General features: G+C 40.8%; 2 protein-coding genes across 2 annotated transcripts in view; both read right to left on the bottom strand.

The window, feature by feature from the left end:
- Positions 1-15,457, bottom strand: part of smc3 (structural maintenance of chromosomes 3) — a 33,486-nt gene extending 18,029 nt beyond the window's left edge. Inside the window, exons 1-16 of the mRNA XM_078278733.1 lie at positions 15,276-15,457; positions 14,475-14,550; positions 14,220-14,258; positions 14,047-14,114; positions 13,696-13,767; positions 12,909-12,988; positions 12,741-12,819; positions 12,352-12,469; positions 11,990-12,165; positions 11,657-11,737; positions 5,909-6,073; positions 4,455-4,576; positions 4,067-4,280; positions 3,706-3,809; positions 1,890-1,989; positions 212-372 (exon numbers count right to left, since the gene is read on the bottom strand). Coding sequence (XP_078134859.1) covers positions 212-372; positions 1,890-1,989; positions 3,706-3,809; positions 4,067-4,280; positions 4,455-4,576; positions 5,909-6,073; positions 11,657-11,737; positions 11,990-12,165; positions 12,352-12,469; positions 12,741-12,819; positions 12,909-12,988; positions 13,696-13,767; positions 14,047-14,114; positions 14,220-14,258; positions 14,475-14,550; positions 15,276-15,290 — 1,670 coding nt within the window. The 5' untranslated portion in view covers positions 15,291-15,457. The remainder of the gene's footprint in view (positions 1-211; positions 373-1,889; positions 1,990-3,705; positions 3,810-4,066; positions 4,281-4,454; positions 4,577-5,908; positions 6,074-11,656; positions 11,738-11,989; positions 12,166-12,351; positions 12,470-12,740; positions 12,820-12,908; positions 12,989-13,695; positions 13,768-14,046; positions 14,115-14,219; positions 14,259-14,474; positions 14,551-15,275) is intronic.
- Positions 15,458-16,692: 1,235 nt separating this feature from the next.
- Positions 16,693-22,081, bottom strand: dusp5 (dual specificity phosphatase 5). Its single transcript, XM_078278720.1, has 4 exons — positions 21,601-22,081; positions 20,588-20,727; positions 19,722-19,941; positions 16,693-17,465 (listed from the first exon to the last, which is right to left on the bottom strand). Exons 1-4 carry the CDS (start codon positions 21,962-21,964, stop codon positions 17,059-17,061), a joined length of 1,131 nt encoding a protein of 376 aa, XP_078134846.1. The 5' UTR covers positions 21,965-22,081; the 3' UTR covers positions 16,693-17,058.
- Between the last annotated feature and the right edge of the window lie 2,881 nt (positions 22,082-24,962).

Genomic DNA, 24,962 nt, shown 5'->3' with positions numbered 1-24,962 from the left:
AGGAAAAAGAAAAATAGAGACATATGAGTGGATGAGTTTGCCACATTGTAACTTTAACTACAAATCAACCAACAAATATGTGTATATCTATGGCATTTAATGTAAAAAATATATACAACTGCTCCCATAATAAGTAGACCTTATTTGATAGAGACATTTCCATTGAAAACAACAAGTAGCTAGCAATGAAAATTTAAAATGCAGCCCCCACCTGGTACCAGCAGTCACCTCCACACAGGTGTAAAAGGCAGGCTCACACTCAAAGTTATTCATGACAATGCCGTGGTAACCATTGATGACATGCTGGTTGATGCCCTTCCGACGAAAATGCTCAAGGACTTTGTTGATGCTGTCAATGCCGTTGAGAATAGCCTGAAAGACCACAAGAGAAAGAAGAGGAATAATGAGTCTGGAATTTGATCCTAAAATCAATTGTTTAAAACTTCAGATTGGAAAATACCATTCACTACAGTATGAAAAATACTGGATGAATATTAATGTAACAATTAACACAGCATAAAAACATACCAAATCATTATAATATATAATGTTCTCATAATAATTGTTAATTTTTTTTTAATCATAAAAAGCAGCCATGATCTTTTCTCTATAAGTAGAAGATTATTACAGAGGAATTTCTTAAGAGATGAAATACTGTGCTGTTAAATGAAGAAAATCAATAAAAACAAAACAAAAAAACAACAATAAAAAATGTGTTTCAAATACATTGTAGCTCAAATTGTGAGGTATAGACAAAAACAGGAAGAGAACTTTTAATTTTGTTAAAACTGTGCTGCACTATGAACTGTACACTATGAATATAAAAGGTGACAGAATAGATAGGTTCCATCCTATTCACTGGTGCCTGTCCTGAAGACAGGTTGAGTCAGCAGGGACCAATGAAAGAAAAATAAACGCTGGACATTTGCCCATGAAAACACAAAAAGCCTTCTTTCATCTTGGCAGACATTATTCAGAGTGATATTTGATTGATACCAGAAGAAACGACTGGTGGTTATTGGATGAGGCAGCGTAGAGTGAGTCATATGTAAATTTAGCTAGCTACGATAAGTTGCCAGTAGCGAGGCAGATGAATGATTCTATTTGATATACCTATCCTGACAACTGGCTGAGTCACAAAGTGAGTCCTTCGCAGCTTTCAGCTGGGCTCAAATAGAGAAAGGCACTTTTTCATTTGGGGTTTGATTTATCTTCACTTGCCCATTCCCTCTCTCACAGTACTCCAGCAAGTAAGTGCATGTGGGAAGGTTTAAAATATGTGTGGCGTGTCTACCTCTGGTTAGTCTATATCCTTGACGTTCCACTTCAGGGATTGCTCATTTAGGCCAGATATCCGTTGCCTTGGGCTTCCTTTGTGTTGGCATTTTAAACTCCGGTCGATTTATGAGGATGGTTAACCTTTTCTCAGATCTCTGCATGGTAAATCCAGACAGATAGCTAGACTATCTGTCCAATCTGAGTTTTCTGTTGCATGACTAAAAACAACTTTTAAACGTATACATGTTCGCACCAAAAGTTCCTTCCTATTTTGCAGTGGCACCGAGGCTTTTCTCTGGTGCTTAGCACTGCCCAAGACGATAGGGATTTGGTTTTAAAGAAATGCCATTAAACAAGAGCACGTTTTCCTCCCATCCCCGAATGCTATGTGAAGTAGCCAGCCTCTCTTCCAGCGCGCTTTTGAGGGTCTGGCAAAGCGAGACTAACCTCTGGTGTACAAGTGTCATCCGGAGAGAAAAATGCAGGTAAGTGTGTGCGTGAGCGCGCAAGTAAAACGATTAGTGTGGTACCATGAATTTGTCATCAATTTTGTATCCTGTAGCTGAGTTATGCAAGTCAATAATTACACAGTTGTGTACAGTGACACGGACCTTGCCAGTGGCCGCTCGAAGGAGCTGCTGTTTCTTCTCCAATTCCTCTCGTTTGGCAGCCAGGGCCTGCTGCTCTGCGTTCTCCTCACGCCACAGGTAGCTGGACAGACACAGACAGTCACACACTGTTACACTTATGTCACCAGAAAGATCAAAACCCAACGGCAGCCATGATACACACAGAAGAAAAAGCCAGTCAGTAATCAAAACACCCAAAAACTAGGACACTGTCCTAAAATGGTTAGATTTATGTAGAAACATTTTTAGATGTAAATAATTCATACATCTTACTAGAAAGAAAAACTCAGGTTTAATTCATATTGGAAGAGTTCTCTTCTTAAGGTGTGTGTATTGTGTGTTGTAAAGTGTTGTATAAATACAATGCATTATTATTATTAAAAATTAATTTATTATATGCTTGGACGAAATATTAAGTAAATTATAAGAATATTCACCTCTTTTTTCATAATTCCAAATCATTTAGATTTTTTGATCCTTAAGTGAAACACAAAGTCCCTTAATTCTTGTTAAATAATCCAACTTAAATAATTCAAACAATATAGCTTGCAGCTATGGGGTCTGCATGTTGTGTTCAATCAAAGATGTCATTATGCTGCCTTTTCACCCACTACAGATAAACAATAGCTCACAGTGAACGGGTGGGTGGATTCAACATTAGACAAACACAAACATATTCATGAAATGTTTAATTTAAATAACAGGCCCTCAGTACCATCACTACATTTTTAAATGTATATGAAAAAAACTTCGTTGAGTCTCATCTTAATTAATAGTTGAAGACTTGAATGGAAATCCTCAGTTTGTCACATTTCAAGAAGCAGGGAAGCAGCTGTCGAGACTACATTTTCTCCACATCCCACAACACAATTCAAAAAGGTGTCTGGCAGCAGAGGCCTGAGGCATCATCCTCTCTGTTATATAAATAAACCTCATTGTTTAACAGGACAGAGAAGGCACGGTGACATTCACAGCAGACAATACTCTGGTATGTAACTAAAGGTTGCCAAGCAGAAACTGCATATTGGCTTTAGGGCTGTCAACAAATATTCTTTAAAAAAAACAGGACATATGAAAATGTATATTTAAATTTCGTTTGGGGGGGGGGGGGGGGGCTGTCTGCCTCACATGCTGCTGGAGATAAACAAACAACAAGGAGGAAGACGACGCCAACAAAAATGTCTAACTGGAGAGGCGACTAGATTCAGGAACTTCTGTCGGTAAGGGCAGACGTCAAAATCTTGAGACAAATTCGGCAAGAGACTTGTTGGTTAATTACCAAATTACAAACCGGATACATTATTGCGGTGTAATCTGTATACTGTCCTGCCTCCTGCATGCTCCAGAGAGAGGTCTATTATTTTATTTGTTTATTTTGTAACGTGTAGGTATGTAGATATTTTAAAATACATGTTTATGTTGAAATAAATATAACTATACAAGTAGTTATGTCTCCCATTGTATTGGTTTGCCCTCTTATGTACATAATGCGCACAAACAGATATTCCCTATCAACCTACAGTATGGGGTTTTTTTTTTAGAAGGGAAATTCTAACTTCATTTTTGGACAATTTGACAGCCCTAATTGGCTCAAAGAGGGTAAACAATTTAAGCTGAAAAGCTTGATGCAAGATGCAGGCATGACTCATGTAAAGATTTATCTAAATGAAGTGATGCTATACTCTGTGAAACTACACACAAATATAAAAAAGCATGAGCACAAGAAAAGGCCAAACTTTAAATTAAGTTCAAGATGTGTGATCAAAGAGAGGTCTGGAGGGGAAAACAAACTTCTTACTTTCTTTCGCTCTGTAGCTCATCTTTCCTGTTCTTTACTTCATAATACTTTTTGTCCAATTCCTCAACACGGGTCTTGACCTCATTTAGATCTTGATCGAGTTTCTATAAAGAAAAGTTGAAAGTTGATATTAGATATACTCACCTGTTAGGAGGTTATATTAAAAACTACAGAAATTACACGACAAAATACATCATACAGTAGCATTTAAAATGAATAATAAACAAAGTATTTAAAGTTCCACAGGTATATTAACTTCAGTTAATCATCAATATTAAAACCCTTAACTACAACCTGATGTAATTTCGAAAAATAACTAAACAGGTTATCACTTTGTTATCTTTAAACAAAAAGAACATACACTGTACTGCTCAAGGTTCTTCTCCTTGTTGGTCTCAGTGTCCTCCAGGTCTTTGTGGATGGCTGTGATCTGCCTCTTTTTATCATTGATGGCCTGGTCCAGAGACTTCAACTCCTTCTTAATCCACTTGTCCCTCTCTTCCTTGGAGGTGAACTGGCTGCCACGGCCCTGCTTGGCATACAGGTCTGTCCTCTCCTGTGTAGCCTGGGCCAGTCTGGAGTGAGGCATAACCACAGAGGGAGTTACATTTTTCAAAACTAATTCACAAGTTCACACAGCATCCCCCTCTTGCAATGCAAATGGATTCAAAATGTGATGACCGACTCATCGAGCTATACATGGTCATCAGCTGCTCAAGGGGTCATGGCTGAGAATGAGTCATCCCTACCTAGATATGCCGCGCTCCTCTTTTTCCTTCACCATGTTGAATTTGGGTTCAGTCTCCTGCAGCTCTTTCTGCTTCTCCTCGATTTTCTCCAGCAGCTTCGTCCTCTCTTTCAGCAGGCGTTTCTGGAAGTTAAGTTTGAACGTAATTATAATTACTATGATTAAGATACTAAATGAACTCCTGCCTTTTAAAAGTTGAGGACAGATGCCATACATCTGTGTATTTATAGATTCACAATATTCAGAAGAATTCAGAAAACAAAAGGCAGAGTGTGGAATTGGAGGTTCACTTATGTATGCTTTGCAGTCTGGAAACTCTGCAAATGTGTATACCCAATGTGTATATTTATTGAAGTATAATTAAAGTATTACTTTATAGTAAACATAAAGAAAACACCGTAATGAATTCCCATCACTATAACTGATGGTGTCAGTAGGGAACCAACCTACAACATTAAAAACATGCAGCAAATTCAGAGGCAGAGAAGTAATAGGAAAAAAGACCCTATGTAGAGTAAACCCATTCTGATAAATTAATCTAGATTTGAAAAAAAATAAAAATGCAGACCTGCCTAGTGACCACTGATTTTGACAGATTTTTCTGTGTGGATGCTGATGGAGGGTTGTCATCCCACAGGCATGAAAACCTATACTTTCCCCTCCGTATCAACACCATCTTAAATCTGAACCATCAGCAGCTAGTGACGAAGTTCTGCTTCCCTTGCTTTTCATTTTGCTCCAGTACATTTTGGCTGATGTTCTGCCAGGTGGGCTTAATCCAATCAACAGTCAGCATGCCACCTGGGACCCATCATGGGTCACACACAGAGCCAATAAAGCCGTTATGTATGATTATCGTCTTCATACTCACACAAACATACACTGAACACAAGACCAGACGGAGAGTGATTCATGCCAGCTCTGTACACACAACCTAATGCCAGGAATGATGCCTAGTGGAGCTGATGGCAAAGAGTCTGATACACAGGCTGGTACTTCCTCTGTTTTGGTTCTCAATTCATCCAACTATTGGACCAGCAAACGTTCAACTCTATACATTAGACCAAACTGCTTAAGTAAATTTAACAGGTAATTCATCAGGACAATTTTGTAAATCAATATTTTTACATTTAAAGTTTTACAAGTAAAATGAACCAATGGCCTTTCCTGCCATTCGCTGATAAGGATTTATTGTACTGTTTTTTTTTAAACATCGTATAGACTGCAGAATTGATCAATGAATTTTTTTTAAAAAATCAACAGGATTATGAGGGCAGTATTCTTAAAAGGGAAAAGTAATTAAAACCCCTCTTTCCAACTGATAACAGGGGTGAAAAGAGAAAAACACTACCATCGTTCTCTACATACAGCGTTGGTGCAGGGGAAGGGGGAGGGGGGAGTGTTGCTGGTGCAGCATCACGTGTGCAGAGTGACGCAGATGGGAGGCTTCCGTACCCTTTGTTCGCTGTTCCCTGCCAGCTCGTCCTGCAGGTCCTTGGTCTTCAGCTCCAGCTTGGTCCTCTGCTTGATCTGCTCCTGGCGCTCGGCCGATAGCTGCTCCCTCTCTTCCTTCATGGCAGAGATCTTAGACTTCAGCTCTCGCACAACACGCTCCGTCTCCTACAGAAAGGAAGCCAAAATAAATAAAAAGGCTGATTTAAAGGAGTGTAAATACAACAACTTGCTTCCTCCTCAGTGATTAAGATGTATTTATAAAGGCCACATACTGTCAGGAGAGTTAGATACATTAGACCTATTAAAATGTAAAGTTAAATTAATTACGTATTGTGTACGTTCTGCTTAGTAGGCCTGCACGATATTGGAAAAAACTGACATTGCAATATTTTTATGAAAAAAGAAATGTAATTTTTACAAGATGACATAAATAGCTCTATTTGGAAATAAATCATTCTCGACTACTGGGGAGACTTTTGTAGGGGAGTGCATCTACATAGAAAATAAAAAAAGGAACTTTTCTAATGTGAACCATTCTTTAATGCTTTACAAACACCAAAGCAAGTAACTGCACTGTGACTACTCTTCTGAAGTGATTTTGGAGAGGGAAATTACACTGGTTGACTGACATGACAGCATTGTATTCATGTAATACTATCAATCCAGGCTAAAGTGAATGATATTAATAATTAAGGGTATCACGATTTCGAATCGACCAGAAATTAAGTCACAATCTTGACCTTCAAATAAAAAAATTGAATCGTCGATGCTGCCACGCCCCCATGTCACGTCTGGTCAGCTTGCCAAGCGGAAAAAAAGATGAAGTGATGCAAGTCAACCTCCTCTAACTTAGCTCCAGCCAGTCAAAAGATAGCATGGCAACTGCAGATGCAGGAGACCCATCGACAGAACTTGCACCCCCTCCTCTTTCACTGAAGTCGCCGGTGTGGAAGTATTTTGGATTTCCAGTGAGTTATGTTGACAATGTTCGCGTCGTCGACAAAAAAGCCACAGTTTGCAAACTCCATATAAGCTACCATATAAGCTACCATATTCTTCCACTGGCAGCACGACTAACATGGCAGCTATAATCTCAGTAAAGTGACAATCTGCAAGAAACAGGTTTGCTTATAAATCACTAAAATAGCAGTGATAGCACCGTTTGGCTTAGTTATCAATGCCGTTAGCATCGTGACTAACACTTTTGTTACTTTATTTTTTGACAGATCGTTTCGGCTGTGCTTTCTAACATGATGTCAATGTGCTAACCGAGCACCGTCAGCCTTTACAACAGAGCCGCTTCAATACACTTGTTAGATAATTGTTTCATTACAGAGTTCTCTGTTTAATTGTGTTTGTCGCTGTGTGCTCGTGGTGGAAAATTAATATAAACAGAGAGCGGCATGTCGGAAATGCAATGCGCTGTGACGTAGGTCCCTTTCAAGGCCAGGCTAATGTTGGAAGTCCCTCTAGTGGACAGAACGTGTAACAACAATCACATGCTTATGGTGGCATTGGCAATGCATAAGCCTGAGTAGTGTAGTAATAACAGGCTGCATTTGAGCATTAAATCTTTGAATAATGGCATAGCAACCTGTGCTTTAAAAAACGAGAGTCAAATCGAACTGTGACCTTAGAATCGAAAATTTAATCGAATCGAGGATTTGGAGAACCGGGACACCCCTATTAGTAATGCGTGCATGTTGCTTCCTCTAAATTTCAGGTTGTGGTCGACTAGCGGGGCCTGCTTGTTTGTTTGATAAATTGATTAAAATTGATTGTGATTGGTGGTTGGCTGTGCATGCAGAGCCTGCATGTCACACACTAGCAACAAACGGTGTATCCAGAAACACTTAAATCAGTGTAAATTACGTTAGATCAGAAACAGACTTCTGTTGTAGATTAGTGTTACATTTCCAGCGTCGCAACTCCGAACCGTAACATTAGTTGCGACAGACTGCCCGGTTCTTTAGGCTAACTATATTAGCGTTAGCCTGGCTGGTAGCAGCTTTCTGCGGTGAAAAATGGCCGGGAGATGTCGTGATAACATTGCATTATTTAGGTGATTTAGTTCTTTTTCGCAACGTACATAAAACACTGACTACTGTAGCTTCACTACCCATGGAAAAGCATGTGCATCACTGTGTCAGCGGCGCTTACGGTACTTTTCTACACACGGAGAGCCTCACTTCCCATAACAAACCCAGTCGGACTAACGTTACATCACATACACACGTAGCTCGCATGGCTAACTGTCTTAAGCCCGAGACACACCAAGCTGATAATCGGGCGTCGGACAGTCTGGTGAGGTCAGTGACTCGAGTCTGTTCGGTGTGTTCCGTGCCGTCATCCGTCGGCCTTCATTTTGGCCGATTTCACATGTTGAATCGGAAGGCGGGCACTGCCGGCAGTCGGACTCAAATGTAGAGATGCACCGATAGACCGGCCGGTGACCGGAATTGCCCGGTTTTCACATGCTCGGCCATGACTGGCAGGTCAGTCTGACATATGCCGATTTCATGCCGGTCAATGCTACAATTAACTGACAACATAAGTTATACGAGTTACAGTTCTCAAGGGCGCACACAGACGCGACAGCACAGTCTCTTTTTCCTCTCAACTTTTCCGCCGTGTGTCGCGCGTACCCGCTCGCGGTAGGGAACCTCGTGAATTAACCTGCAACATGTCAGCTGTCTGGAAATTCTTCAGCGTGTGTGCAGAAGATAACAAGTTTGCAATATGCAACATCTGCAAGGAAAGAGTAGGGCGTGGAGGGACGACACCAAAATCACATTTTTTTAGTTGGATATTGGATGTGAAAAGAAGGAAATGGTTCTAACATTGCACTTTAGATGTGTGTGAATTTTATATAGTTCTATTTTATAGTGATCCATTATCTGTTCAAAATTTTTTCTATGTTCTGTGCAAAATGTTCCATTAAAGAAAAGATAGAAAATAAATATTTGTGTGCTGTAAAGTGGTTAGAAAAAATGAAATCGGAATCAGCTAAAATCGGTATCGGCTGGCCTAACTCAAAGAAAATCGGAATCGGCCTAGAAAGTTGTAATCGGTGCATCTCTACTCAAATGACCAATCTGATTGGTAGAGTGCTAACCCGGAAACAAGGAGCGGGATGAGCATGACTAGAGTCTCTCAAAATCTGACGAAAATCTTTTAAACTGACCTCTGTCAATCTGAAATGAAGACAGATTCAGCAACTGTATGGCCTATTTCTCGCTTAAAACGTTTTCAGTTTCAGTGAACTATTTTAGTAAAATATGAGATCTTATACTGAACAAGCCGCCATGACAGTCTGGCTTTGAATTTCCGGAGAAACAAGACCCACGTGACGCGTTCGTCCAATCAGCTGCTGTTTTTAATTTCTTTTGGGCGACAATACAGATTAGCGCCACCTGCTGTTATGGAGACGTATTACGTCTAATCACTTTGGTGTGTTCCGAGGCACTTCTTTGACCAATTTGGGGAGACTAATCAGTCCAACTGCCTTTTCTGCTAACGGTCGACCGTGTGGTTGGTGTGTCACGACCTTTAAAAGGGGTGAAAGTTTACTTTTCTATCAAGCAGCAAAAAGGTTTTAGCGTCAACGTCGTAATGTCCTGCGATGTCATCACGCATGTGCACATCGCAATGTAGACGATGAAACAAAATATCGTGCAGCCCTACTGCTTAGAATAGGACATATAAACATTTAATTTCTGATGCCTTAAGTTTTGCAGCCAAGATATTGGATAGATTCACGTTGAGTGACATCATTCAGTATTTCCCATCAATTACCTACCTTCAAGAGTACAACGTTCTTCATAGAACTAGCCTCTTACTTTTGCTCTCAAAGTGCACCAGATGATGCATTTAACTTCAAAATGTACAAAGGTTTCTTCCCTTCCCTCTAGGAGGTCCGGGGTCCACCCACCACAGTCTTACAAAATCCTGTGGGAAACACTGCATCATTTATCATCTCTCTCTACAATCACATCCTGACAAAATTCCTATAGTGACACTGATTCACAAATCATGCTTGCATGATGAGTAAGTGAAATCTTGCTAAAAATAGGTCACAGTCAGGGTTTTTCCTGGCTCAGAATGGGCCTTATATGTGTCCCCCACACATATGAAGCAGGGGCCGGGTGTCTTGTCCCCTTCAGGAAATTTTGAGCGTCAAAGACTTCATTTCCAGCATTCTTATAAATTTTCAGGCACAAATTTATGGTGAAAACATCTTAATTTATGTCAAGGAAAACACTAAATTCTGGTGGCAGGTAACAATTCAAAATTTAAAATATAATGCAGTAAGGGAAGGGGGCTTTTGCATCTGACTACAACTGACCACAAAGTCCAGTTCATTTGATTAGTATGATCAGAGCATAACCGTGTGTGAAATACAGTTTCAACATGCTGCTGCTGCTACTTGAACGGGGCTCAGCAGAGAGGAGGAGCGAGACCACGTCTCTGCAGCTTATTCAGGGAGTCAGGTCAATGCCGCTAAAGCACTCAAAACTTTGGTTTTCATTTTTCTGATGCACTGGAAAATGTTTAACGCTACTACGAAACGTTTTTACAGGTTATGAGTGTGGTTAAAACTGTGGTTTCTCGCTGCGCCGCCGGTCCCCCGGTGCAGCATGGTCACCAGGAGGGTCCAGTACAGCCTGACTGCAAACGGAGATCCCATTAGCGCCGTACAGGAGCGTTCAGATCCAGTCAAATCAGCGCCAGCCGCATGTGTATATACACAGGGCTTAATTTGAGCCGGAACATGTTCTGGCACCTCCGACGTTGGATCCGGAACCTTTATTATTGGATCCGGCACCTCCTGTGTCACTATGAAAAATGAATCGCCTAAATGAAAAAAATAAATTAGTGTTTGTGTAGTGTTCAATGTTGTTATCTGTCTCGTTAGTCTCTATTCCCCATTGAAGTTCCAAAGAAATCTTGTGTTTGCATTTTCGATGCGTTTTGAGGTGAATTTTCAGGGTAAGACAGAGGGGGGAGAGGGACGGAGGGAGGGGAGGCACTTCAACAGCGCGGCGCTGCACTTCAAGTGACACAAGCGCTGGTTGAGATTGCTGTTAGCCTCGTTTCACTCAGGGGAAAAATGTCAAAAAGACAACAAAGTTTGCTTAACTTTTTCAAATATGCTGGCCAGTCGGATCCCAAATAGTTTCTGCCGATCAAGAATGTGGAGACCACGGTGGGTTTTTTGGTTAATTTAATAGTCCGATGGATAATTGCTACTTGTGAAAACGATTGTTGCAGTGTATTTTTATTTTTTACATTTCGCACCGATGCAGTGCATGTTCTGAAATTAAAATAAGCATTGCCCTGATGTACACATAGCGTTGTTTAGGTGTTTTTTTTTTTTTTTTTGTTCTGTTATCTCCAACCCCCGTTTTGAGTCGTGGATCCACCATCCCCCCCTGCGCTCCGGGACCTCCCACTTTACAAATTAAGCACTGTATATACAGTAGTGGCTGTGGATGAGAGGGAGGCTGGCTGCTGAAAATCAGACGTTTTGGTGCTCGTGATATTCCTTTGGTGCTGGCTAAAACCTCTTTGGGGGGTGGGGGGGACCATGTTATCATTCACTAACAAATGGGACCATATGATTTTGAATAATTCACAAGATATTGGACTCCTTTTTGGAGATAATGCTGTGATGATAATTACAATGTTTATTCTCACCCAACCTAATCCAAGATATCAACACTTCTTCTGCAAGGTGGAATACTTTACCTCTACTTTGTCTCTGGCATCTTGTTGAGCATCACGCAGCTGTCTGGATTTGTCTCCACAGGTCTCTCTCTTACTGGACAGCTGGAAAAAAAATAAAAAAGTCTGGTTAGTCTGGCTGTACACAACAGAGGAGGAAACTCATCCTTTGGATAACAGGCCACAGTGACAACAGTGACTGGTCAAATGGCTCTATACCCATCTTAAACAAATGCTGATAACTATTCATAGCCAAACTAAGATTCTGTATTTTTGTATATGTAATATAAAAAAAAACATGTTCTTTTACTGTATATACACACACAGTACATAATTAGTTTTTCTTGAGTTTGTTACCTCATCAAGTTTGGCACGGGTTTCATTCAGCTCTTGGTTGTAGATGGTGTACTCCAGGGCTCTTCTCATCTTGTCCCACTTCTGGTACTGAGCCAGCTCCTCCTTCTCATCCTCCAGGGTGTGCAGCCGCTCCTCAATGTACTTCAACAGCTCATTGATCTTCTCTCGCTTCCCCTCTGAGGAACACACACTTCATGATGATGTTGTTGTTGTTGTTTAAATGTGACTATTAACTACACGTTGAATTTTCTGGGACTGGAATCTTTTTGATACAAGTGATAATTTAATGGTGACTAATGCTGTGTAGTAGGAATTGTAAAAGCATGACAGTCTATGAGACAGTGATAATAGGAAGCTTTTACCCGTCTCCTTCATGAGAGAAATACTCTCCTCTTTGCGCTCATCGTACACCCGTGTCCCAGCCACCTCTCTCAGCAGCTTCAGACGCTGGGAGTCGGGTGCTGTGGCCATTTGGTTGATCTGCATTAAACATTGAAATAACTTGTGAGATGGAACATCCTGCTGATCAATGTAGTGCTAAGATTTTAAAGATTAAAAATTGTATTTAAATTTAGCAGATTGATTTAAGAGAAAACTCTTAAATCAGCTGATATTGGCCAAGATATTCAGCTAAGTACAGTTGGTACACTTTTTACAGACCTGCTTAAATACTGCAATACATTACACAACACTGAAAAATAAGCTATTATGTCTTAAACAAGTGTGAGGTTGGCACCCACTCCTTCCTCACCTTTCCCTGCTTGACGATGTAGTAAGGGTTACTGCGGGAGAAGCCGGCACTCTCCAGAAGGTTCATGACATCATTCTTACTGCAAGAATCACAGACGCAAACAAGTGATTACACAGGAGTTGTTATTTTCTTCGATTAAATGGACAGTTCATCCACAGCAATGCTTACGTCACCATCTTCTTGTCTAAGAAGTACTGGTCCTTCTTTGCACCAATGACGCGGCGAAGGGAGACTTCCTCTTTGTCAATCTGGAAGAGACAGTTATCACTGGTCAAGAGGAGTCTCACACACATCTGGTTATGTCACAGTATTACCAGGCGGCAATCTTTGGATTTCTAGAGTGGCGCAAACATCCGGCCTTCATCATCCGAATAATAAGCACTGTGTGTACTGGAAGCAGTGTCACTACAATCAGTGGTCATAGCAGTTGTCAGCAATTTAGGGAGACAGTTCAATATGAACTCAAAATAGTATAGTGATAATTTACCACTTCCACTGGTAGCCTGGACTAAGGATGTTGTGAAAAGTTCTTTTAAAAGTGATGCCAATATCTGGTACCTTTGCTACATGTATGGTGTACATTTTAAAAGTCTTGGTACAAATGCAGGTGTAAAATGGGTTAAGTTGCTAAGTTGATCTTAAAAGCGTTTTTAAAATTCTGTGGTTAATTTAACAGTGGCAGTGTTGTACAGTGTTTCAGCCAAACTGAAAAAAACTGGACGTACAAAGATATGCACATTTAAGCTTAGATTGGCCAATCCAGACGGCATGCCATTACACCTCTAGCTTTAGCTGATACCGTCTCAAACAATTAAAACAACCAAGTATGTATCACATGTAGACAGAGACGACAGGGCTTACTGGAAGGTTTCAAGAGTATCAAGTTAGTCAGTCAATCAATCAGTGTGCCTGCAATTACAGTAATAGATCAATATGAAATGATTGTCATTCCTACCGGCAGCCGGTTGTCAGAGTTGTCAAATATAATCTCCACAAAAGCTGAAATGACACGAGGCCCAGTTCCCTCCTACAGCGACAGGGAAGGAAAAACATAATATTAAATGGTTACATTCATCAATAGCCTTGTGTGTAAAAAGCTGTTTCCCCATTGTGTTTCAACCTTCTACAATACTTCACATTTTAACAGAAATGCAACTAATCCTATGAAAAATAATCCACTGTTTATTAGTAAGCTTTTGACGTTTGCATGTCTAACAAGACATTTTTACAAAACCACTGTCACAGAGCCATTTTCAAAAAACAGTAGCTGGGATCTGTAAAGTGTCTGACAATTGCCTGAACTTACATGGAGCAGGGCCAGGCGCTGTTCAGGTCGCAGGTGGCTGAACTCATCACTGAGCACAAACTGGATGGCTAAAAAAGCAGAGCGGAGCCACAGTTTGAGACAACAAGAAATAGCTACACAGAAGGGAAACATGTTTGACTGCTGTATGGTGTAATTCATTAAGGCAGACATACCATAGAAAAAGTTACTTTTTCCTGACCCATTTCTTCCAACTGTAACAGACAGAAAAAAAAACATAACAAAATGATGACATAAATACACTACAGCAACCAACATGAGACAAGTCTTTGGCACACCCATTTTTGTCTAGGAACTTATGCAAGTGCCCTCATTCAAAAGTAAATCCCCTTACACCAACATACATATATTATTAAAAAATGCAGTATCGTACAAGAAGAAAGTTGAGGTGAGCACATAATGTTACTCACCGATGACATTGTGCTTTGGACTAAACGGGTCTACCACAGTTTGGTCCCTGTAACTTCGGAACCCCTGGATGATGACCTGCACAAGAACCCAGAGAACACCGTGAGAAACAACATCCACCTATTTAACATGAACCACATACTGTAACGTTAGCTAGACAAAGTTATGTAAAGTGACTTCAGTAGCAATCCAGGAACTATTCCTGAATGCAGCAATATTACTAACGCTACCTCGCACTTCCGATATAAGTTAGACTCAACATGTTACAACGTTATAACTTTGGTGCTCAGCGCAGCATCAAATGCATCATAAACGGGGCACGATTTCCAACAGGGCCTTGCCTGTCGGCTACTGTATGGGCCAGTTCTCATTCAAACGCCTATGGGTTTGCAAGCTTGCTAACAAGATAAACCATACGGTAGACAACCACAAAACTATCAACGCTCATGTTAACATATGATGAAATCGACTGCTAGCTATGTGGTATCGTGCAAGATTAATAGAACAGCGACCACTCCGCTAACCTAATGTTTTAGCCTTGTAGCGTTAGCTTAGCATCCTGGGAAAGGGGGGCGGGCAATTCCAACTATAGCTAGATTAATCCAGGTAGCCATAGCTAGCATTAGCAAGCTAGCTATTTGATGTATCGCCGTCGTTGGTGTGATTTTGCATATCTCTGCAACCAAATTAACGTTAAACTGTGTGCAAACCCTCGGTATATCGAGCACAACCATGTAGCTAGCTAGTGGAATAACGTTAAGAGGCCAGGGAGAGTCGGCAACACGCAAGTGTCGTTAGCTTACCTGTTTGATGTACATGGCTGTCTAAACAGGGCGTCTCCTTGTCTGAATTTGGAGATAAGCTCCCCCCCTTCACTAAACTGGAGAAGCCAGGAATTTAATAACCCAAATTTAACAAATTATTAGAAATTGATGCATTCAAAATTGGTGTGGCAGAAGAGAATAACATGGAAAATGGCGGCGGGGGCGGGATAAAATGGATCATACCATTATGTGAAAACAGGGTTGTAGCAATAAACATATACTAATGATGTTTGGTAGTGAAAACAAATTATACGGAATTATAAATAGAAAAATACCATATTTATTTATAAAGTATCTTCAATCGTTGGTCGTATGTGTTTGTGCGTAATTACAGATTGGACACGTTTGTTATCTACTTACCTCCCTATTTGTAAAGCTGGTATAGTCTAGCTGCCTGTCTTCTAGGCGCCAAAGACCGAAAGAGTCGATAGCGCTGATCAAGTAGAAACCAGTCTCGACAAAGATTAATTGATAATCCCCAATCGAAATATTGTATGTTTCCTTAGAAAGCAGAACGTCACTCTGCTTCAAATGGGAATTTCGACAGATTATTTTTTTTTTTTTTACCTGTGACTGTTTCTCATTTGTGCACACGTTTTCATTAAAAGTGTGTAGGTTGCACTTGATGATGAAGAATCTAGACGTGCAGTCTGACCATTATAAGCAATGCTGCTTATTTTAAGATATAAAGGCCAACTCAGTCACTGCAGGTGTCACTGTTGCCTCTTCTGCTGTATTTCGGCCTGTGTCCTGTCAGAATGTATAATGTAATTGATATGTCTTAAAGTAGTATTGAGTGTTTGCGTGCTACTCTCGACGTAGGCCTAGCCTACTTCAGTAATTCAGTAATCCATTTTATGCAACTTATTGTACTTACTTTTTTATAAATTTGGTGATTTTTATTTTTTCTGATAAACTGAAGTTGAACTGATTAAATGTTCCTTTATGGGTTGATAACATTCTACTAGCCTACTTAATATAAAAAAAGAATTAACAATTCAAAGACCCTCCTGGATTAGCTAGAAACTGCATCGTCACAAAGCTGAAAACAGGTCTGTTTTTTATTATCCAGGTGTCTGAAGTCACTGAAATGTTGAGAAATCAAGACACAACTGCACACAGATGATCAGAAACCTGGATACTGTTAGGATTTTGTATACAGGGATATGAATAACCAGGTTTCTCATGTTCCATGTAAAAAATCACATGGCAAATCAGATATAAACCAGGATAAGGCTCAAGAACAGGATACGAATGCGCATGTTAACGCACTCATTGATTGTTGTCTTGTCTTGTCTTGTTGTTTGAGGGAATAGTCCTAAATGACTCCCATTTGACTTCTCAGTTATAGACCTATCAACTACCACTAAAAAATGATTTCATGACAACAACTTCATCATGTGGTGAAAACATTTATTAAACACATATTAACATCCACATTATTGAAAAAAACTGTAATTTTTCAAATAAATTAGGTTTAAATGCCTGACTGTATTTGTGAATAGGCATACATCACAATAACAACCTAAGGCATGTATATTGCAGTTTATCAATGTGCTGTGTTTTTTCATCATAGCAGTTCTGAAGACAGGAAAACAGCACAGCGAGTGTTTGTAGCCTATTGTTTTGATAGGCCTCGAGTCCCATGGACTAATACTATGATCTTGACTGTTTCTGTCTAACTGCCGGTTTCAACACCAGGCACACAGAGAGCATTAATCTTTATTTTTTCAAGTAAGACTACAAGCAGTCACAGTTCATTTTAAGGCAGTGCCGTTATTGGGCTCAGTTTGAACTGGTGGTGGACCGGGGACTGCAGGCAAGAGGTAGGGAGGGTGAACACAGACGGCTCAAAGTTTTTGGTGTTGAAGGTGGTGTTGAAGTCGTTGGCAAAAAAGGAGGCGGACTCCGGGGTGCAGGGTGTGGCAGGTTCAGGTGTGGCGGCATGAGCTGGGGCCATGGAGAGGACCTCTGACTCAAACTGCAGCAGCTGACCCATGAAACTGAAGTTGGGTGAAATGACTGCCCGGCGCTGCTTGATGATGTCAAAGGCTGCATCCAGCCGCAGGTGCTGCGTCCTCATGATGTAGGCCAAGCAGATGGTTGGTGAACGGGAGATGCCTGCTTCGCAGTGGACCAGAACCTTTCCCCCTGATTGCTTCACGTGATCTGGAAGGACAAGAAGAATGGAACAAGCCAACGTTAATGATCTGTGGTGAGATGGGGGCACACGTTTTCTTTCTTTATGTGATCATGATCTTGTTTAAGTATTAAAGAAAACATTTTTTCTTTCATTTCAAAATAGAGGCTCTCATGTTTTATTTTTTTTTTTTGTTTCTGTCTGTAATTGATATTTTTTTTAAAGTCAAGTTATGTTGTGGAGAGGTTCCAATTAATCAACAGGGTGTTTTAAACAGTGAATTATAACAAATGAAAAATCAATTTAATAATTTTAACGGTGTAATCATTGCCTACTTCTTATGCCCACTCACTAATTAATGCAAACACTTTTTTGCACATCCATCTATTTTTTTTCTCAATCACCCATATATATACAGCAGCAGCAGCAGCAGGATGTAATGGACCAACAGGAATATAGACTTGTCAGTATACTTCATTTGTAGGGATACACATCTTAAACCAGTTTCAGACACTTGTGAGGCTTGTCTGAGTCACAGAGTGCAGCTGTACATGAGACTTTCTTTCTCCTCCACTGAGTTCTGAGTTATGTTCTAATTTAGAGCTGCAGCACTCCTACACACTCATCTGTATGTTCTAATGCCCACACAAAAATCTACTTTCTGTCAAGTGTCACTCACGACACATTTCAAGATTTTGTTAATTTCTAGAACTACTGCAAACACCTACACGTCTCCTTCTGTCTGTTTCGTGTGTAAATTTGATCTGACCTACACACACTTCCATGGAGCCACTGCAGACACCTAGACGTTTGTGTGTGTCTCTCTCTACACACTCTGTCTGGTCCTTAGAGCCACGGCAGGGGGGAACAACAATGATTTCTGACAGCTTCTCGATAAACCACATGAATGAATCATGAACTTCCCATCTGGAGTGGAGGATGGTGGGGTGAAAAAAGGAGTGATGGCAGCAGTGGGTCAATAATATGTATCATCTCCTTCCTGACCAGTCACCAGATCAGAAGGGTTTTTGATTGGTGATTGATTTCCATTTGGGGCCTAGCTGCAGCTCGGTGTTTATTTGTGTGCACCGTGTTTCTAATCACTTGGCATGGTTGATCAATTTTGGTGGCCCTATCTAAATGTAGGCTAAATCTGACTCTAGAACAATTTTCGGCCTTATTTAATAATAGACGGGCTTACACAAAGACACCCTGAATGTACGCTGCATCCACAAACAATGCACAATACCAACAATAGCCACCCAATTTCGGTCAGCCAAGCTGCTTGTGGGTGAGCTTTGTCCTTAGTTATGCCTGGCTATAAATAGCCACCAGCACATTATGTACACCTTTTGCTGCTGCTGCTGCTGCTGCTGCTATTATTCAGCAACCCTCTCCTCTCCCACACACTCTCTCTTCCTCTGTAACACATTCACTGCCCGGCTGCCCTCAGGTTCATCAATTATTCCCACCTGCAAGCAACCAACAACTATGCTTTCTCATTATGTCAGCTGGTTTTTGTCTTCCACCCAACCATCATAAACAACTGTGTGTGTGTGTGTGTGTGTGTGTGTGTGCGCGCAAGCGTGTGTGTGTGTGTGTGTGTGTGTGTGTGTGTGTGTGTGCGCGCAAGCGTGTGTGTGTGTGTGTGTGTGTGTGTGTGTGTGTGAGTGTCAGTCAGCCCCCAACCTCCTCCACCCCACCATTACTAAACACGGACAGCTCACCCAGTTGTCACACTGACTGGCCACACCCGGCAGAGTAAGCCACCGAGATCAGGCCTGGAAGGTGATGACGGCATTTCGTCTTTTTCAAGTAAAGACGGGGGGAGGCAGGGAGGTTAGACGGGGACGGGGGAAGTGAGCAAATCCTGAATGAAAGCAAGCTGGCTGGATATGCTGGTTGGGGATTGAAGGCAGGCGATCAAGTTAAACTGATTACAGCTTGGTTTCTTAAAGCCTTCTTGTGAATGGCAGCCGGTGAGAGGTAGCGACAAAGACTTATTTTAAGATGCATTTCAAAAATAAACACACCTATGTATAGGAGACTCCTTAGGGTGATGTTGCACTATAAATATAAGGAGTTGATGTTCCAGGAAAAGACTCCATTTTGGTGGAGTATTTATTTCCCTTTCCAATTTGAGTGATGAAACGATTTAGAGTATTGAGCCATGGGACTTTTTAGAATACAGATTCAGACACAAACGTTTGAGTGCAAACCCCTGTTGATCAATAGTAGTTAAAGAGCTACACCCCATAAAAGAACGTTCATTCCGTTCAACTCACCAATAAAATCTATGGCCTCCTGGAAGTGGGAGCTGATGTCAGCCATGTTGTTGTCCTCCACTGGGATCCACTTGTAGTCATAGTGACCCTTTGCCGGCTGCAGGTCCCTGCGCGACACATTGAGCAAGGCCGTGATGTGAAGGTCGCTGAGATAGTCCTGTCTGGAGGCGTGGTAGGCACTACCGAGGTAGAGGAAAGGCAGGATCTCTACAGGTTTACCCTGAGAGGGAGAGGGAGGAGAAAAAAAAAACAGATGTGAGTTCATGTAGCAACTACAATATACAACGCCTTACAAGACCCCCAGATCTTGATTCATCTGCTTTAATTCACCCATAATCCACCCCTGAGAAAATAGTCCAAGCCACAACATCCAAACACCTGTCAGCCCAACATGCTGCAGGGCAGAACATTATGTTCATCTGCAGACAAAACACACATGGATGCATGCAGCTGGACTAATGGATGTCCCCTATTATGTAAACCATTAAGTTAAATAACCCCCAATATGTCAACACAATATAGTGTTCTTTGAGATGTGAAGAAGCCACATGCTTTCTATTTGGGCAGTGGAGGAGATAGAAGAAAGGTCAGAGATGAAAGAGTGCTTTTCTCTATGGGGTGTCCTGTTGTCAGCTGGGCATCATTTAGTGGTCTCTCCCTTTTTGAGCCAAATATATGAGATGGCTGGGGAGCATGAAGGTCAGAGAATACCATTGGTTGAGAAAATGTATTGATGGACTGATGCCAAATATAAGTCTCTCAGGACTTGAATGTGTTTTTTTTTTGTGGATAAGGTTAAAAATACAACTGGCAGAGGATGTATGCCCTCTGTGGCCTAGGAAGTTTAGTAAAGGGTGTTTCCATACCTGATCGTAATCTGGTTTGCGGTGAGAAAGCTTCTCGCTGAGGCTGCTGACTCGTTTCTCGGTTTCAGTTTCGCCCTGGTCGATGGTTTTCACCTCAGTGCAAAGATCAGGGTATTGAGAGTGGAAGTTTTCGTATCCGCCTGAGAAAAAGGGTTTAAAAAAAACATGAGCACATACTATAATAAATAATTCTGCCTCTACCCCCAACAAACACATGAGCTACACATCTTGAAAAATGGCAGCGTTTATGAAAAATGTCTTAGCAGTGGATTATAACCTTTACAACCTGATTATATGCGCCTAATTAATTACAGGAGCCAGTGGAAAGACCGGTAATCCTTTTAGGGCAACATCCTGAGGACGCAGAGGTGACAGACGGAAATGGATGTGTTTCAACACATTATCACACACCCGATGGTTTTATTTAGCTAAAGTAGCCTAATGTTCCGATGGGATTACTTTTTCTTTTTTCTTTTATCAGTGGAAGTCATTGCACCACCAATTTGCCTGCGTTTCTCTCGCACTGACTCATCCGCTCCGTTGACGCACGCAGGACATTTGTCTCTCCAAGAAGTGAGAGAAAAATGTAGGCTGCTCTCAACAACACAGGCGAGAAGGATGAAAAGAGAAACATGACTAGGTCTTAACTATAGGCCTCTCTGGATTATAAGGACAAGTAAAATAAAATATAAAAACATGGGTTAGGCCTACAGGGTTAGTAGCTAGTAAATATAGTGACCGACGAGGAAATAGGCTTAGCTCTGACAGAAAAATGGACAATAGTTTATTTAGGCCTAATTAAGAATAGTCTCGGCCACTACTTTTACATTTGTGGTGCATGAACTACAGAGACATACACTAACTAAATGTTTATCCCAAAACAACTGTTTAATTTATTTAACAAAAGGCTAATATTTAAACTGTAGCCTAAATGGCTTTCTTACAATTATAATCTATTCTTGAAACAACAACTAGGCAAATTGATAGTTTCTGGATTAAAACAAATCTCTCACCTTTCAGGAAACAGACTTTTGCCCCACTCGCTAGTTGAGAAAGAGTATTTATTACTATTTGTGCTACACTGTCCATCTTCAGTTTTTGCCAGTGGGACGTCCGGTCATCCAGAGCTATGATTGCCGATATGCTCCCCTCTCGAAGCCGAAGCAGGGATCTCTCATCCGGGATGACAAACTGCAGAGGAACCAGCCCTCCTCGAGATCTCCGGACCACCACTGAGTTGAGATTTACATTGACAGAGCCTTTGATATTGGAGTTCGTGAATGAAAGATAAGGTCTGCAATCCACAATAAGGCAGCTCCCGCACTCCTTCCTGATGATTTTCCTCAGACGCCGGCAGTCTATGCTGGAGATTTTCATTTTGACTCCTCGGAGTTGTTATTATTGCCTAAAGAATTAAACTGGATTACTTCTGAACTGCGGATACGGGTGAGCGAGGAGTCCCGTGCGCGTCTGTACATGTCCTGAAAGGGGATTCCGGCAGATCAGTTTTATGTGAATGGCACCTCCGGCGCGTGACGTCAGGAACCATATATGGACACCGGCGAGGTGTGATCGCAGCAAAAAACCCTCCTACATCTGTGACTGGACTGTGACTCCGCCCCCGGTCGTGGTAAATAAAAACCCCACTGCAGTGTGTTTGATTCAACTATTACTCACCGTGTATCCAGCACATAGGCTACACCGGTCCTTTCATTTTCAGCTTCCACTCTGTGTTCAGCGAACATTTGTGGACAAACCAGAGTGACTACAGCTAATTGAAAGAAATCCAAACAATACTGTAGGCCTACATCCTCTTGACTAAAACAACGATGCAATGGTTTGAAAGGATATTAAACATCACAGCCACAATCACAAATCTTTATACGAAACAAACACAGTAAGAGATAGCCTACTAGGCTATGAATGATGAAGAATACAACACAAACACAAACATATAGGCCTTTCCGAAAGGTGGTGTTACCATATGGATACAATACAATATTATATGAAAAAGGATGGCAACAGTGACCTTTGTTTTTATTATTAATTCATCTGCTGATTCTCAATTACTGTAACTGATGATTATTCATTTGGACTGCAAATGTCAGAAAATGAAAAATGCTTCAAATGTATTATTTTGTCCAACCCCAAAACCCAAAGGTAACCAATTTTCAATTATATAAAAACAGAGAAAAGCTGCAAATAGTCACATACTGTATACATATAGTCATTATCATCCACAAAAACACAATTTACACAAACACATAAACAAACACGTAGGCTTGTATACGCACCTATGGGGGAACATTAAAGAATAATATTAATGTGATATTACAGGAAATTATTGTAATAACACATAGAGCCTTCATGACACTCTGCAGGTCTTCAAAAAATAACCGTTTTATTGCTGTTATAGAATAAAAAATGCCATATCATATCACATAGCTCACTATAAACTCAATAGTCAGTTAAACACTGAGTGTAAATCCCCAAATTTCTTTTGTTTAGGCTACTTATAAATAATCTTCCATGTACTTGGTAATGTGGGGACTTTTAAGGAGAAGGAGGAGCTCAGTCCCATGTTCAGCCTAGTGAACCTGCCTTATATCCCTCAGCATGTAAGCTTAATCCCCCAAAATGAATTAACAGGTTTAAATGTCACACTGCATGCACTCACATGAGGTCATTACATAATAACACACGGCTCTGGACTGTTTAAATATGTAACGTTAGCCCTTACAATCCAACTGAAACCATTAAGTGTTTTACTGTATGTCATACGTGGAGTATATTGCTACCCAAAAAAGCAAGGAGAGTGGTATTAATCCATCAATCTTCTCATCTAACTTTCATCATAAAAGCGAATAAGCATATTTTCCTAAAATGTCAATATACTGTATATTGACAGTAATTGAACTCACTGAAGCAGTTGCTCCTGGAATTAGATAATTCGACTATTAATGTGAATCTCTGAGCCATTTTTTGTTTTTTTTTGGGTAGAGTTTCCCACCGAGTGTGACAGAAGCTCAAGGTTCAAGGGCCAAGCCACGCTTAAAATGTAGCCTATACATAGCACAAACAAGAGGCCCTGAAAGCCTCTTTGGTGAAAATAATCCAACAAATGTGTTACATCATGTTGTGTCTGCTGCAGGAATGCGTGGGAACAATAAGTGCAAAACAGAGAGAGAGAGAGAGAGAGAGAGAGAGAGAGAGAGAGAGACCATTCAATACTGTAATGGAGAAAGGACTGTACATGTGGTGCGTTGCCTGGCAAGCTGCCTGTCTGTGATTGGCTGAAAAAAAGAGACCGTTGAATAGACAGACAGACATACAGACAGACAGACAGATAGATAGACAGATAGATAGATAAATAGATAGATAGATAGATAGATGTTGGATGGAGAGATGCCTGGATGGATGCTGAGGATAAGAGGGACAACAGGCAGTGTGCCATATGGTCCAGTCTAATCTGGGCTTGTGACATCATGGCTGATGAGTGGGGAGGCCCACCTTCCGTTTTTGAGCCCTCATTTCATTACGGGGTTTGTTAGTGTCAGCTGCAAATAACACTTAACACACGACAGACAAGCCAGATAAACAAGATGTGTATTCAACTGGCTTTTCACTCAAGTCTTTTATATACATACAGTGTGTGTGTGTGTGTGTGTGTGTGTGTGTGTGTGTATATATATATATAGAGATATATATATATATATATATATATATATATATATATATATATATATATATATATATATATATATATACAGTTGGGCAAAAAAGTATTTAGTCAGCCACCAATTGTGCAAGTTCTCCACTTAAAAAGATGAGAGAGGCCTGTAATTTTCATCATAGGTACACTTCAACTATGAGAGACAAAATGAGAAAAAAAAATCCAGAAAATCACATTGTAGGATTTTTAATGAATTTATTTGCAAATTATGGTGGAAAATAAGTATTTGGTCAATAACAAAAGTTCATCTCAATACTTTGTTATATACCCTTTGTTGGCAATGTCAGAGGTCAAACGTTTTCCATAAGTCTTCACAAGGTTTTCACACACTGTTGCTGGTATTTTGGCCCATTCCTCCATGCAGATCTACTCTAGAGCAATGATGTTTTGGGGCTGTCGCTGGGCAACACGGACTTTCAACTCCCTCCAAAGATTTTCTATGGGGTTACTGATGGTAGGCTTTGTTACTTTGGTCCCAGCTCTCTGCAGGTCATTCACTAGGTCCCCCCGCGTGGTTCTGGGATTTTTGCTCACCGTTCTTGTGATCATTTTGACCCCACAGGGTGGAGCCCCAGATCGAGGGAGATTATTAGTGGTCTTGTATGTCTTCCATTTTCTTATAATTTTTCCCACAGTTGATTT

Source organism: Sander vitreus, chromosome 2 (genome assembly GCF_031162955.1).
Source record: "Sander vitreus isolate 19-12246 chromosome 2, sanVit1, whole genome shotgun sequence".
Classification (NCBI taxonomy): Eukaryota; Metazoa; Chordata; class Actinopteri; order Perciformes; family Percidae; genus Sander; species Sander vitreus.
Note: the sequence above shows the minus strand (reverse complement) of the source record. Positions and strands in the feature narration are given on the sequence as shown.

Excerpts from the sequence above, each read along its gene's own strand:
- dusp5 (XM_078278720.1), bottom strand. The coding sequence starts at position 21,964 with ATGAAAATCTCCAGCATAGACTGCCGGCGTCTGAGGAAAATCATCAGG. Across the intron at positions 20,728-21,600 it reads AAAAGTCTGTTTCCTGAAAG|GCGGATACGAAAACTTCCAC; the intron begins GTGAGAGATTTG and ends CCTTTTTCTCAG. Across the intron at positions 17,466-19,721 it reads GGAGGCCATAGATTTTATTG|ATCACGTGAAGCAATCAGGG; the intron begins GTGAGTTGAACG and ends TTGTCCTTCCAG.